The sequence below is a fragment of the Telmatherina bonti genome (assembly GCF_933228915.1).
Source record: "Telmatherina bonti genome assembly, chromosome: 4".
In the NCBI taxonomy this organism is placed as follows: Eukaryota; Metazoa; Chordata; class Actinopteri; order Atheriniformes; family Telmatherinidae; genus Telmatherina; species Telmatherina bonti.
The window spans coordinates 35,341,703-35,357,236 of record NC_136622.1 but is presented as its reverse complement, the minus strand read 5'-3'; the positions used below and the strand labels follow the sequence as shown (position 1 = coordinate 35,357,236).

The 15,534-nt window shown below is 44.3% G+C and overlaps 1 protein-coding gene across 1 annotated transcript in view; it reads left to right on the top strand.

The window, feature by feature from the left end:
* dnmt3bb.1 (DNA (cytosine-5-)-methyltransferase 3 beta, duplicate b.1) overlaps nt 1-15,534 on the top strand; it is a 43,047-nt gene that overhangs the window by 15,609 nt on the left and 11,904 nt on the right. The window contains exons 3-8 of the mRNA XM_079239904.1: nt 1,820-1,970; nt 3,352-3,437; nt 3,517-3,648; nt 6,326-6,469; nt 14,719-14,877; nt 14,969-15,076. Coding sequence (XP_079096030.1) covers nt 1,820-1,970; nt 3,352-3,437; nt 3,517-3,648; nt 6,326-6,469; nt 14,719-14,877; nt 14,969-15,076 — 780 coding nt within the window. The remainder of the gene's footprint in view (nt 1-1,819; nt 1,971-3,351; nt 3,438-3,516; nt 3,649-6,325; nt 6,470-14,718; nt 14,878-14,968; nt 15,077-15,534) is intronic.

The following is a 15,534-nucleotide window of genomic DNA, read 5'->3' as shown; positions in this document are numbered from 1 at the left end:
ACAGGTACCGATCTCCTGCTTCAAGTCAGAAGAATGTAGAACAAGCGGACAAGCGAACAGTTTTTAGCCGGTTAACAACGTGGCTTAACTTTAGCCCACTTAGCTCCGTTAGCTGGTTAGCTCCTGTTATCTCCGGGTTAGCTCGGTTAGCTCTTAGCTACAGAAAACTCGGAGTTCCCTCGATGTCAATCATCCACCATGACGCTCACAGCCCCCCTCTCAGCTCCACCTCTTTGCCCATATTTGTATGTTCCGGGCAAGACGACACGCATGCCCCTGCCAAGATGGTGATGGTAGGAACCGCCCACCGAGCTTCAACACCGAGACCAGCAGCTGGTTTCTCAAACATTGTAATCCAGCGACTCGTTAAAAACATAGTTAAAAGTTGAAAAAACATTCGAAAAAATGCCGAAAAAACTTGCCTGCAGATGAACCGGTAACGTGTTTGCACACATCCCCTGCAAAGATCTGCCTGTTCAGATGAAACAGTGAGAGCATAGTTCTTAAGAAAAGTAAATCTGTTGTTTTTTTAGTTAATTAGTTTTCATTGGAAAATGCACACACACACACACACACACACACCGCCACTCCCCAATCCTCCCTGCAAGACAGCTGTGCTTTTAACAGAACGTACATATTAGCAGATGCCTACACAGGAGTGCCAGCGTGTTATATGGCTCTAATTGGGAATTTAAGCTGGTGTGTGTGTGTCATGATGATGTGTGTGAGTGTGTGTTTATGAGACTCACACAAACAGCTGCTTCCACACAAATAAGAAACGCCGGATAGAAACAGGAATGAAGGCTGCCCAGAGAGGAGCGAAGGAGTCGGAGGAAGGAAGGAGGCGATAAAGAGTCATTCATGGCAGGATGAGGAGGATTAGAGAAACACACTAATATCTTCACAAGCTCAGATAAAGGATTCACTGCTTGCATTTAGAGGAAAAACACACACACACTCTCTGCCAACGTCTATACACACTTCAACTTTTTGTCTCAGACTCACTGAATAATCCTCCCATCGTCCGTTACCACCTCTTCCTCTTTTTCACTGTTATGTATGACGTTCTGTATAACTGTCTGAAAGGAACATTTCCTCCTTCCACCCCTCCATCTGCTCGTCTTCCCTCTCTCTCACTTTCCCCGTCTCCTATTCTTACTTTTCCTTGTTTGCCAGCTTTTAAAAAGATGTGCTATCCCACAACTTCCAACAACAAAACAACCTTTTGGTCAAAATAAGACACGGAGGCACAGCAGTGGCTTCTCTTTTTAACATCATTTTATGCTTCCTTTCTTTTTAAAAGCTTATTGTTACAGCAGACAGGAAATATCCTGAACTCAGACTACAAGCTCGACTGTGGGCCTCACTGCCCCCCTGCATGTTCAAGCACATCACTTTACCTTTAAAAGAAAAGTTAAACAGATTTTTTCTGTTTTAATTTCCCAAACCAAAATGAAAAATCAGATATTAAACTTTCTATGGTTGGACAGCAGCTTCCTCAATTAATGAGCGCTCAGTTGTAAACTGTTTCTCTGGAACAGCGGGATAAATTGTGCTGATAAGAGTTTATCATAGAGCAATCTGAACTTCTTCCTGTATTGTTGGGTAAATACAGGTTTTTCATTTGGACTTATTCTTCACTAAGCTAACGAATCACATGAGCCTGTATTTGTGTCATTGGAAACACCTTCCTCAGACCACTTTGCAGCTTAATTTGGTAACTCCAGATCATTTTAAACAAAGCCGACATGCGGAGTTCCCCAAGGCTCCATTCTGGGCCCGTTTACTCACAGTGATTGTTTACTCGCTCTGTCTGCAGGCAGCGGTGAACGGAGACACAAGTGTACCTGAGGACCTGTCAGAAAGCGGCAGCACCGTAGTAATGACCAATGACAACAGCCCTCTGGCGGCGGCTGAACCACCGTCCCCCTTCAGCCCCAAACAGAACGGAGACGCGGCGTCGCCTCAAGGTAGAACTGGTCAATAATGTTTAAAGTTCTTCACATTTTTTATTTATCAAGACGGTAAAAAGAATTTTCAACAAACATTGAAAAGTGATTTTTTAAAAATTATTTTATTTATTAGATTTATTGATTTGGCCCTTAAAAATCAATTCAGTAAACTCATCTCAACGCACTTTTACAGACATTATTACCCGAATAAAACCACAGCAGTTTATAGTAGCTGAGTTCATAAAAACTAACTCATTAAATAAATTACAGAGTTAAAGAAACCAAATGATTGTGTCAAATCTTGACTTTAATTTAATTCTTCTTTCTGAACTTCTGCAGAGAAAGAAAAGGAGAAATTAGAACAACGGTCTGATTTTTATACATGGCGAGTATGTAGCACAGCGAGGAGCCCAGTGCATCATGGGATGTCCCCCTGCAGCCTTGGCTTACCGCAGCATTACTGTAGAAATGGCTGAAGGTCACCAAGATTTGAGAAAAATCTGAATCAAATCTGAATTTTGGATCAGATGGAGACTTTTCAGAACAATAATAGATAATGATCCAGAATAACTCTTCAGTTTGTCACAGTGGTGGACGAATTAAACTGGAAAACTGTCCAGAGTAGCTCCATCTGGACAGAGTCTTCCTCAGACCTTCAGGTCCAAGAAAACAACCTCAGTCTGGCTGAATTTAAGAAAAAAATCCAAAGTAATCCAGGTCCTTCAGTCTTGAAGACATCTTTGTAATCTGATCAAGTGATTAGTTTCGTCTTGGAAAAGTAAAGCAAGCTAATAATATTACCTAATGGAAGCATGTAAATAGGTGAAAAGCCTCGGTTCAGGTACGCAGAGAAACTCCAGGACATTCTGAGAGACTCAACCCATGAAAAAAATAACCAGATAAGTCTAGTTTTTTATATGAGTTCTTTATTTGTCCCTTTAAAAAAATGTAAAATGAAAAAGTAACAACATTTTGTAAGAATTTTTACCATTTATGACCATATGATATGTAAAATGGTTATAATCTGCTGCTGTCTGGTGTCCATGAAGGGGCAGAAGACAAACATCTGATTGTTTTCTACAGGATTTTCAGCAAACTTTGTAGCATAAAGTGAACGCTTGGTTCTTATGGGTTAATGGAATGTTTTTGTTTTTCTTACCTGCTTCATATTCGTTTGTTTTTGTGCTCACTTTGTTTCTACAGCTCAACCATTACTGACAAGGATTTTTATCTTTTCTTGTCTCTGATATTATCTCTTAACAGATTTATTTAACTTGCCCATTTCAGCTCCTAGTCATCGGTCCATTTCATGCTCCAATGGAGATAAACAGAAAAAAAAACCCTGCTACCTTTATCTCTTCATGCCCCTCTCAATGTTCCTGCTCCTTTCTTTTCTCAGACTGTAAACAGTTTTTAAGGGGAAGCCGGAAGAGGAGCATGAAGCGCACCGAAGAGGAGGAACGTAGCTGGGACTCCTATGGCAAGGTACGACGCGAGATGTTAATAAACTAACCAGAAAAGGGATTCAACTCCTTGAGGATGATTGTGTGTCTGTTGCTTCCAGGACAAACCTTCAGGTCAGTTCGGACTGAGAGAGAGACCGCGACCCAGAACCATCTACCAGGCCGGTCTGACGCTGCAGGGACACACCAAACCTCGCAGACAGAATCGCAAACAGGAGCAAAGTCTGACACCAGTAAACGTAAAGTTCACACAAACACCATGAGAATAAACAGAAATGTTGCTTCTAGTCGCGAGTCTTCTGTGGAACAAACTTCCTTCTTGTAAAACATCTCGTCAATAAGAATAATTTCCCACTCTGAAGCAGAACGGCGGCACCAGAAGGAAAAACAGATGAGGGCATTGAGGACATCGGATAAAAGAAAACCCAACTGTTCCTCATCCTTTCTTTTACTTTCACTGGGAATTTTTATAATCCCAGTGTGTTTACTTACGTTCAGCTCCACCTGGTCAACTGCTTGTTAACCCACTCGTCCAACCAATCACATGGCAGCAACTCAATGCATGTGGTCGTATAGACGTCGTCAAGACAACTGGCTGAAGTTCAAACAGATGACTGTAAATTATCTATTGATACTCGGTTTAAGCATTGGATAAATAAGGTTATAACCAGGTATTGACGGGTAAAATGAAAAGTTTCCAGAATCCGAAGAAAGAATGTGATTTGTGGGGTTTTTACCAGTTTAGTTTCCAAGTTTCCAGGTTAGAGGTTTCTTTGAGAAAGAAGTTAAAGCAGATCTCACCCAGGAAGTGAACGATGTAACAGCAGTGTTGCATAAGGTGTGTAAAGATAAAACCAGGAGAGGGATTCAGGCTGTAGCAAAGAACAGAGGATATAAGAGTAAATCCCTCTAACTGAGGAGGACTGGTTTACTACTGGTCATGTTTAGAAAACCACAAACTCCATGATGTAGAAGGAATTCAGCTGGAAAAACAATGCAGCGTACTCATGAAGTTACTTGTAAAACTCCACTTTGGTCCCCTTAGTACCAACATGACATGGTTTAACCTCCACAGCCTACCTGAGTCTTGCTGCTGACCATGTCCATCCCTTTCTGAGCACAGTGTAGCATCTTCTGATGGAAACTTCTAGCAGGATGATGCACCATGTCACAAAGCTCACATCATCTCCACCATGACGATGAGTTCACTGTCCTCCAACGGCCTCCACAGTCACCAGATCGACATCCAGCAGAGCAGCTTTGGGACGTGGTGGAACGGGAGATTCTCATCATGATGTGATGGAACCATAGACTGTATATATAGGTGGACGGAGCCTCCGTGACCTCACCCGTAGGTTTCTGAAGAGCTAAATTGAAGCTCGGTGGGCGGTTCCTACCATCGCCATCTTGGCAGGGTCATGCGCGTCGTCTCGCCCGGAAAATACAAATATGGGCAAAGAGCTGGAGCTGAGAGGGCGGCCGTGAGCATCATGGTGGATGATTGACATCGAGCGAACTCTGAGCTTTCTGTATTTCAGAGCTAACCGAGCTAACCCGGAGATAACGGGAGCTAACAAGCTAACGGAGGTAAGCGGGCTAAAGCTAAGTCATGTTGTTAACCGACTAAAAACCGCGGTTGTTCTACGTTCTTCTTACTTGAAGCGGGAGATTGGGTACCTGTCAATCAAAAGGACATGCCCCTAAATATGCCGAACTTCGAGATTAAATTACTTTTAAACAGCGAGTTAGAAAAAAATTCACTCCCCCCACAGTTGTCATGAAGGTAAACCTGACCTATTAAACCTAAAATGGAGTTTTGAACCAGGCTGTAAAGATGTTTATTTCTGCTGTGAATTTGGTCTTTTTAACATGGGAGTCTATGGGGATTTGCTCTGTTTTGCAGCCCCTAGTGGATGAAGGGGGAACTGCAGTTTTATGCACTTCCACATAGGCTTCACTTTTAACCGCCGGAAGTTGCCGCATGGGTGGAACGGGAGATGGTGATATGCATCAACTGTGTGATGCTTCATGTCAATATGCAGTAAATTCTCTAAAGAATGTTTCCAACACCTTGTTGGATCTATGACACCAAATATTAAGGCAGTTCTAGAGGGAAAAGGGGGTCAGTAGGGGTACTAGACAGGTTGACCTGATGAAGTGGATATTAAGTTTATAATCAAGAATAGAAAAATAATAAAGAAATGTAGTTTCATCAACTCTTTGTATCCACTTTACTGCAAATGAATTCTCCCTGCTAGAAATCCACCTGCATGCAGGAGGAACAAACTGATCTGAAAAAGACACTCGGGTTTTTATTTTTCTTTCAGCCTGTAAGAATGACAGATATTAATATCAGTGCCATACATACCCAGTGATAAACCAGTGGAAATCCACATCAAGTTTCCAACAAGCAGCCAACTTTTACAGATTAACTGGCTGGAAAGTCTCTGCAGGACAAAATGAAAACTCACTTTTGTAGAAATATCCCTCATTTCTGTTAAACTTTAGAGCTGCAGTGTGTGTGTGTGTGTGTGTGTGTAAACTGATATGTTCAGATCATCTCCCTGACGTTTAGCTACTTTTGCAGCCAAGCAGAATGAGGATCATCTTTCACGCCCTTCTTCTCAAACATGTACAAACTAGATTACAATAGAATGAAGAAATCTTTGTTCTAAAGGCAAAAACTTCTTGGATGGTTTTATAAGATGTATCTTTTCAGACTAATCCCTTTAAACCTGATTTTCTTTGGAATTTTGATCATCAGAAACTTTTGAACTTCACACCCACACTGCAAACTTCCTCCTCTAATGGACCCCAACAGGTCCTTTCATCAAGACATGTCCAATGCAGCAGGTTTGTCCTGACATGAAGCTTTCTGTAAAGTCACAGCAATCCATCTTCTGTTCTCAGTGTGTTCGTGGTCCCAGCGGAGCTCCACAGGAGTCCTGCGGTCCTCCAGAGACCCCATCCCTGGATTTGATGGAGCAAGACTCCAAAGACTCAGCCCAAAGCACGAGCACCACCTCCAGCTCTGAAACCCAACCAGAGTACAGTGTAAGTCCAGCAAAGACACTGCTCCTGTTTCCATTAAACACTTCCAGAAATTACTTTCAAATTGTAGAACTGGGGTGCCCAAAGTCGGGCCCGTGGGCCAAAATTGGCCCTCCAGCACTTTGCTTTTGGCCCTCTAGTCGTTGTCTATATAGAGCTTGAAGAAAAGAAAATACTTTCAATGAACTTCAATAAGAACTTCAATAAGACCAGACTCAGAGGAACCCTGACGGACTCACACCACCGTGACATCCTCACGTTGTCAGTGATCCAGGTGCAACCCAACATGGAGGGACTGGTACTGTCCGAAGATTAACTTCATGTGTCCCACTAAGTATCAGCAACTTGCCTTGTTCCACATGTCCTGTTTGTTGTTGACATGTTGCACTTTGTTGCCGTTTAGTTGCTATAATTATTGTTTCTTGCCCTTTTAACTGTGGCTTTATTGTTGTATTGCTATATTGATTATTTATGTAACATTTTATTTGCCCAGATCTGAAAGAATAAACTGCATTCGTTATTGGACAATAATTAAAATAACTCCAAGCCTTGAGCTGCAGCGTTTGGCCCCCGGCTCACTGGAGCATTTCCAGTTTGGCTCTTGGAGGCCAAAAGTTTGGGCACCCCTGTTGTAGAATATATTCTTTTACAAATTTGACTTTTTTTGGACACACCTTCCCATTAAATCCAATGAAAAAGTGTCCAAACTTTGGACTGGTACTGTGTATATATGAATGTATAAAAGTGTCGTCAAGCCTCTGTAAGTGGGTCCATAAGAGCAGGATGAACAAACAGAATGGAGTCAGGCAGCTGTGTTGATGCAGGAAAGGGAAAATATTTGAAAAAGGGGAAGTAAAGGTTTGGCAGTGGTATTAAGAGGAGGGCAGAACTCCACAGAACCCTCTCCACCTGGCTTTGTGTTGGTGCAGGTGTTGGAAAACACAAGCTGGCTGATTGTGTAACATCAGTAGTTTTATTCAAGTCCTGATGGCTGCACAGCTTAGACATTGTGTGTGTGTGTGTGTGTGGACAGACTTATGCAGATCTGCATACATCTCTGCATGACTGTTTATCTCTGTCCACACAAGCTTCACTGTGCATGTGCTGCAGCGTCTCATCCTGCAAGTGGCTCATGAGCCTGCTGGAAGTGATGACGAGCAGCAGAGGAGGATTTTATTTATTTGTTCATTTCATTTCATGTTCAGTTCAACTTTACATTGTTATACATGAACAAAAAGGCACAGATAGAAGATTAAATCTTGTATAATCTGCCACATAAAACACCTTTCAAATAATAAGTTGAGTTGACTTCACTAAGTTAAATGAACCCCATCCTAACCAGGTCACCACACACTACTTCAACAAAAAAAAAAAAAAACATCTTGTGTATCTGTAAATAGATTCTATAAACTTACAATTGTGTATACAGTCACATAATTCCATCCTTATACATTTATTTGAATATAAAAACACTCTTTGTTTAAGGAGTTCCATAACTTAGCTCCATAAACAGACACACACCTCTGCTTATGTGTCGTTCGAGCAAACGGTACGAAAATCTCTCCGTCTGTGAGAAACTTTCTGTGGACTGGAAGTGAAAAGTTTTTGAACAGCATCTGTTTAGCTTTCCACATGACAAGTTCACATTTTAAATCAACCAGATCCTTAAATTTAAGTTGTCTGGTTGTGAAAAAAAGTCATTTGTGTGCTCTTTATACCCCTTTTTGTTGATAATCCTCATGGGGGTTTTTTCTGCTACAAAACCAAGGGTTTAGTGGGAGTACAGTATGTTACTCCACACCTCTGCACAATAACTGAAGTATGGGAGAATCATAGCAAAGTACAACATACGCAATAAGCTGGAAACCAACAGATTTACTTTAAAATACCAATACGTTTACCAACTTTCTGTTTTACATACTTAATATGAGCTTTTTTTTTCATCCAAAACAACAACCAGGAGTTTGACTTCATTAACTCTTTCTATACAAGCTCCATCAATAGTCACACTAGCATTCTTCCTCAGATTACCAAACACCATATGATTAGTCTTGTCCCAATTTCTTACATCAATTCTTCTCCTATTCTATTATCTTATTAATACATTATATCCACGATCTGTCAGAGCCATCAAGTTCAAGTTGAAGTTTATTTATAAAGCACATTTCTACAGCAGCAGCTGCCCAAAGTGCTGAACAATAAAACAACCAACAACACCCCACAAATTAAAATTAAACACTGCACATTAAAAAATAAATAAAATCTGGACACAAAATAAAAATCTAAAAGTAAAAATTAAAATACACGAGAAAAAGCTCATGTATGACCAAATGCCGGCGCAAAGAAGTTGGTTTTAAGGACAGACTTAAAATCAGAGACAGATTGAGCAGCTCTGATGTGAAGGGGAAGGTTGGTCCATAGCTTAGAAGCAGCAACAGAAAAGGCTCCACCACCCCTGGATTTTAATCTGGTCAATGGGACCTGAAGTGATAGTTGAGAAGAGGAGCTAAGAGTCCTGGCTGCATGTTGATGTAACAACTCTGCTCGATACGATCAAGTGTTGTGTCACTTGATTGTGACAGGATTGATGTGGAACAGAGGAGGAAAAGCATCACCAGCAGCTATTTATTGGTTCCTTATCAGACTGGAATGAAGCATCTTGTTACAGTTTAGGAAGTGAGAACCCTAAACTCAGCCAAGAAGGAAATTTAAACAGATTTATTGAATTAATGGAGTTGAAGGTGGTCTCACTTAGTCTGATCTTCAGGAAGTCTGGAACACAAATAACAGAGGTGAACCAGATGATACTGGAGAGGCCAAGACATGAATGTTTACCAGGAGATGGGAAATAAGCAGCCTCAGAGTGGTCCTCCAGAGCAGGGAAAACCACCTACACAATCCAGAATCTCAAGGTCCAAAAACAGTCCAGGGTCCACACCAAAAGACACAAGCAAGCAGGAAAAAATCCAAGGAGCGAGCAAGCGGGAGGGTCAGAGTCAGAGAGGGTTCACCAACAGGTGATCAGTTCATACCAGTTAGGGCGTAGCGAAGACGGTGGTCTGGCAGGGTCAAACCAGGTTTTCTCTCAGAGTCAGGTACATGAACAAGGACTGACGATCTCGCCCTGAGCAGATCTAGAGCTGGTGTTTAAGTAGAGGGCAGAACCGGTGAGGAATATCAGCAATCAGGCAGGGAAGAGTGCAGCTTGTTCAGGGCAGAGCAGATACCAGGAGACATCTGGAGCAGTCAGAAACCAGGACACTTCTGGTGCAGTCAGAAACCAGGACACATCTGGTGCAGTCAGAAACCAGGACACATCTGGAAAAGTCAGAAACCAGGACACATCTGGTGCAGTCAGAAACCAGGACACATCTGGAGCAGTCAGAAACCAGGACACATCTGGAGCAGTCAGAAACCAGGACACATCTGGAGCAGACAGAAACCAGGACACATCTGGAGCAGTCAGAAACCAGGACACATCTGGTGCAGTCAGAAACCAGGACACATCTGGAGCAGTCAGAAACCAGGACACATCTGGAGCAGACAGAAACCAGGACACATCTGGAGCAGTCAGAAACCAGGACACATCTGGAGCAGTCAGAAACCAGGACACATCTGGAAAAGTCAGAAACCAGGACACATCTGGAAAAGTCAGAAACCAGGACACATCTGGAAAAGTCAGAAACCAGGACACATCTGGAGCAGTCAGAAACCAGGACACATCTGGAGCAGACAGAAACCAGGACACATCTGGAGCAGTCAGAAACCAGGACACATCTGGAGCAGACAGAAACCAGGACACATCTGGAGCAGTCAGAAACCAGGACACATCTGGAGCAGTCAGAAACCAGGACACATCTGGAAAAGTCAGAAACCAGGACACATCTGGAAAAGTCAGAAACCAGGACACATCTGGAAAAGTCAGAAACCAGGACACTTCTGGAGCAGTCAGAAACCAGGACACATCTGGAGCAGTCAGAAACCGGACACATCTGGAGCAGTCAGAAACCAGGACACATCTGGAGCAGTCAGAAACCGGACACATCTGGAGCAGTCAGAAACCAGGACACATCTGGAGCAGTCAGAAACCATGACACATCTGGAGCAGTCAGATACCAGGACACATCTGGAGCAGTCAGAAACCAGGACACTTCTGGAGCAGTCAGAAACCAGGACACTTCTGGAGCAGACAGAAACCAGGACACATCTGGAGCAGTCAGAAACCAGGACACATCTGGAGAAGTCAGAAACCAGGACACATCTGGAGCAGTCAGAAACCAGGACACATCTGGAGCAGTCAGAAACCAGGACACATCTGGAGCAGTTACAAACCAGGACACTTCTGGTGCAGTCAGAAACCAGGACACATCTGGAGCAGTCAGAAACCAGGACACATCTGGAGCAGACAGAAACCAGGACACATCTGGAGCAGTCAGAAACCAGGACACATCTGGAGCAGACAGAAACCATGACACATCTGGAGCAGTCAAAAACCATGACACATCTGGAGCAGTCAAAAACCATGACACATCTGGAGCAGTCAGAAACCAGGACACATCTGGAGCAGTCAAAAACCATGACACATCTGGAGCAGTCAGAAACCAGGACACATCTGGAGCAGTCAGAAACCAGGACACATCTGGAGCATGGAGAAACCAGGACACATCTGGAGCAGTTAGAAACCATGACACATCTGGAGCAGTCAGAAACCAGGACACATCTGGAGCAGTCAAAAACCATGACACATCTGGAGCAGTCAGAAACCAGGACACATCTGGTGCAGTCAGAAACCAGGACACATCTGGCAAAGTCAGAAACCAGGACACATCTGGAGCAGGAAGAAACCAGGACACATCTGGAGCAGTCAGAAACCAGGACACATCTGGTGCAGTCAGAAACCAGGACACATCTGGAGCAGGAAGAAACCAGGACACATCTGGAGCAGTCAGAAACCAGGACACATCTGGAGCAGTCAGAAACCAGGACACATCTGGAGCAGTCAGAAACCATGACACATCTGGAGCAGGAAGAAACCAGGACACATCTGGAGCAGTCAAAAACCATGACACATCTGGAGCAGTCAGAAACCAGGACACATCTGGAGCAGTCAAAAACCATGACACATCTGGAGCAGTCAGAAACCATGACACATCTGGAGCAGTCAGAAACCATGACACATCTGGAGCAGTCAAAAACCATGACACATCTGGAGCAGTCAGATACCAGGACACATCTGGAGCAGTCAGAAACCAGGACACATCTGGAGAAGTCAAAAACCAGGACACATCTGGAGAAGTCAGAAACCAGGACACATCTGGAGAAGTCAAAAACCAGGACACATCTGGAGCAGTCAGAAACCAGGACACATCTGGAGCAGTCAGAAACCAGGACACATCTGGTGCAGTCAGAAACCAGGACACATCTGGAGCAGTCAGAAACCAGGACACATCTGGAGCAGTCAGAAACCAGGACACATCTGGAGCAGTCAGAAACCAGGACACATCTGGAGCAGTCAAAAACCAGGACACATCTGGAGCAGTCAGAAACCAGGACACATCTGGAGAAGTCAGAAACCAGGACACATCTGGAGCAGTCAGAAACCAGGACACATCTGGAGCAGTCAGAAACCAGGACACATCTGGAGCAGTCAGAAACCAGGACACATCTGGAGCAGTCAGAAACCAGGACACATCTGGAGCATTCAGAAACCAGGACACATCTGGTGCAGTCAGAAACCAGGACACATCTGGAGCAGTCAGAAACCATGACACATCTGGAGCAGTCAGAAACCAGGACACATCTGGAGCAGTCAGAAACCATGACACATCTGGAGCAGTCAGAAACCAGGACACATCTGGAGCAGTCAGAAACCAGGACACATCTGGAGCAGTCAGAAACCATGACACATCTGGAGCATGGAGAAACCAGGACACATCTGGAGCAGTTAGAAACCATGACACATCTGGAGCAGTCAGAAACCATGACACATCTGGAGCAGTCAAAAACCAGGACACATCTGGAGCAGTCAGAAACCAGGACACATCTGGAGCAGTCAGAAACCAGGACACATCTGGAGCAGTCAGATACCAGGACACATCTGGAGCAGTCAGAAACCAGGACACATCTGGAGCAGTCAGAAACCAGGACACATCTGGAGCAGTCAGATACCAGGACACATCTGGAGCAGTCAGAAACCAGGACACATCTGGAGCAGTCAGAAACCAGGACACATCTGGAGCAGTCAGAAACCAGGACACATCTGGAGCAGTCAGAAACCATGACACATCTGGAGAAGTCGAAAACCATGACACATCTGGAGCAGTCAGAAACCAGGACACATCTGGAGCAGTCAGAAACCAGGACACATCTGGAGCAGTCAGAAACCAGGACACATCTGGAGCATGGAGAAACCAGGACACATCTGGAGCAGTCAGAAACCAGGAGACATCTGGAGCAGTCAGAAACCATGACACATCTGGAGCAGTCAGAAACCAGGACACATCTGGAGCAGTCAGAAACCATGACACATCTGGAGCAGTCAGAAACCAGGACACATCTGGAGCAGTCAGATACCAGGACACATCTGGAGAAGTCAGAAACCAGGACACATCTGGAGCAGTCAGAAACCAGGACACATCTGGAGCAGTCAGAAACCAGGACACATCTGGAGAAGTCAGATACCAGGACACATCTGGAGCAGTCAGATACCAGGACACATCTGGAGCAGTCAGAAACCAGGACACATCTGGAGCAGTCAGAAACCAGGACACATCTGGAGCAGTCAGATACCAGGACACATCTGGAGCAGTCAGAAACCAGGACACATCTGGAGCAGTCAGAAACCAGGACAAATCTGGAGCAGTCAGAAACCAGGACACATCTGGAGCAGTCAGAAACCAGGACACATCTGGAGCAGTCAGAAACCAGGACACATCTGGAGCATTCAGAAACCAGGACACATCTGGTGCAGTCAGAAACCAGGACACATCTGGAGCAGTCAGAAACCAGGACACATCTGGAGCAGTCAGAAACCAGGACACATCTGGAGCAGTCAGAAACCAGGACACATCTGGAGCAGTCAGAAACCAGGACACATCTGGAGCAGTCAGAAACCAGGACACATCTGGAGAAGTCAGAAACCAGGACACATCTGGAGCAGTCAAAAACCAGGACACATCTGGAGCAGTCAGAAACCAGGACACATCTGGAGCAGTCAGAAACCAGGACACATCTGGAGAAGTCAGAAACCAGGACACATCTGGAGCAGTCAAAAACCAGGACACATCTGGAGCAGTCAGAAACCAGGACACACCTGGAGCAGTCAGAAACCATGACACATCTGGAGCAGTTAGAAAACATGACACATCTGGAGCAGTCAGAAACCAGGACAAATCTGGAGCAGTCAGAAACCAGGACACATCTGGAGCAGTCAGAAACCAGGACACATCTGGAGAAGTCAGAAACCAGGACACATCTGGAGCAGTCAGATACCAGGACACATCTGGAGCAGTCAGAAACCAGGACACATCTGGAGCAGTCAGAAACCAGGACAAATCTGGAGCAGTCAGAAACCAGAACACATCTGGAGAAGTCAGAAACCAGGACACATCTGGAGCAGTCAGATACCAGGACACATCTGGAGCAGTTAGAAACCAGGACACATCTGGAGAAGTCAGAAACCAGGACACATCTGGAGCAGTCAGATACCAGGACACATCTGGAGCAGTCAGATACCAGGACACATCTGGAGCAGTTAGAAACCAGGACACATCTGGAGCAGTCAGAAACCAGGACACATTTGGAGCAGTCAGAAACCAGGACACATCTGGAGCAGTCAGAAACCAGGACACATCTGGAGCATGGAGAAACCAGGACACATCTGGAGCAGTTAGAAACCATGACACATCTGGAGCAGTCAGAAACCAGGACACATCTGGAGCAGTCAGAAACCAGGACACATCTGGAGCAGTCAGAAACCAGGACACATCTGGAGCAGTCAGAAACCAGGACACATCTGGAGCAGTCAGAAACCAGGACACATCTGGAGCAGTCAGAAACCAGGACACATCTGGAGCAGTCAGAAACCAGGACACATCTGGAGCAGTTAGAAAACATGACACATCTGGAGCAGTCAAAGTCTTTATTTTGTGTTTAATCTGAAAAATGACTTCAGGCTCAGAGAAAGTTGCTCTGTTTTGGTGTTTTAACATATTATTTTTCATTTAACACCTTTCTTGTGCTCTTCCTTCCAGGACAACAAAGGTTTTGGGATCGGGGAACTGGTTTGGGGTAAAATCAAGGGCTTCTCCTGGTGGCCTGGCATCGTAGTAACATGGCGAGCCACGGGCAAGCGGCAGGCGAGCCATGGCATGAGATGGCTGCAGTGGTTTGGAGATGGCAAGTTCTCTGAGGTGAAGAGGAAAGGAAACATTATGATGAAGGGGAGTCAGAAAACAAGCCTTTTGTAGTTCATCTTCCACTTTGTTTTGTTTCTGAAACCAGGTTTCAGCAGACAAACTGGACTCCATCACCGCCTTCCCAAAGTTCTTCAGCCAGACTTCGTACACAAAGCTCGCTTCGTACCGCAGGGCGATCTTCCAAGCAGTCGAGGTAACTTTCAGACCACAAACACCTTCCCCTTCTTTCCTTTGCAGGAGTTCTGAATGTTCAATTTCACTGTTTTTAGTTGGAAGACGTAAACCTGAAACATTGCAGCTCATGACGGATGCAAAATACCCAGTTTGAGTTTGTCATAATATTATAAATGAGGGATTTTTGCAAACAAATAAATAAATCTAAAGCAGGTATTATGATATGCTTTCATTTCAGCAGTGTTATAAGGTGAGAATTAACAGGATTTAACATTCTGTGTCACGCTAATGTCAAAAGGATCCAGATCACGGGTGTCATACTAATTAAAGTACAGTGGCTGGCTATTTGTAGCGCAGTTTAAATAATAACCTATAAATAATGAAAACTCCACATTTTTCACCTTGTTTTAGTCCAAAGAAGGGCTTTATCAAGATGTTTACATTTAAAGAACTTTCCTTTTACCAAACATGCTACAA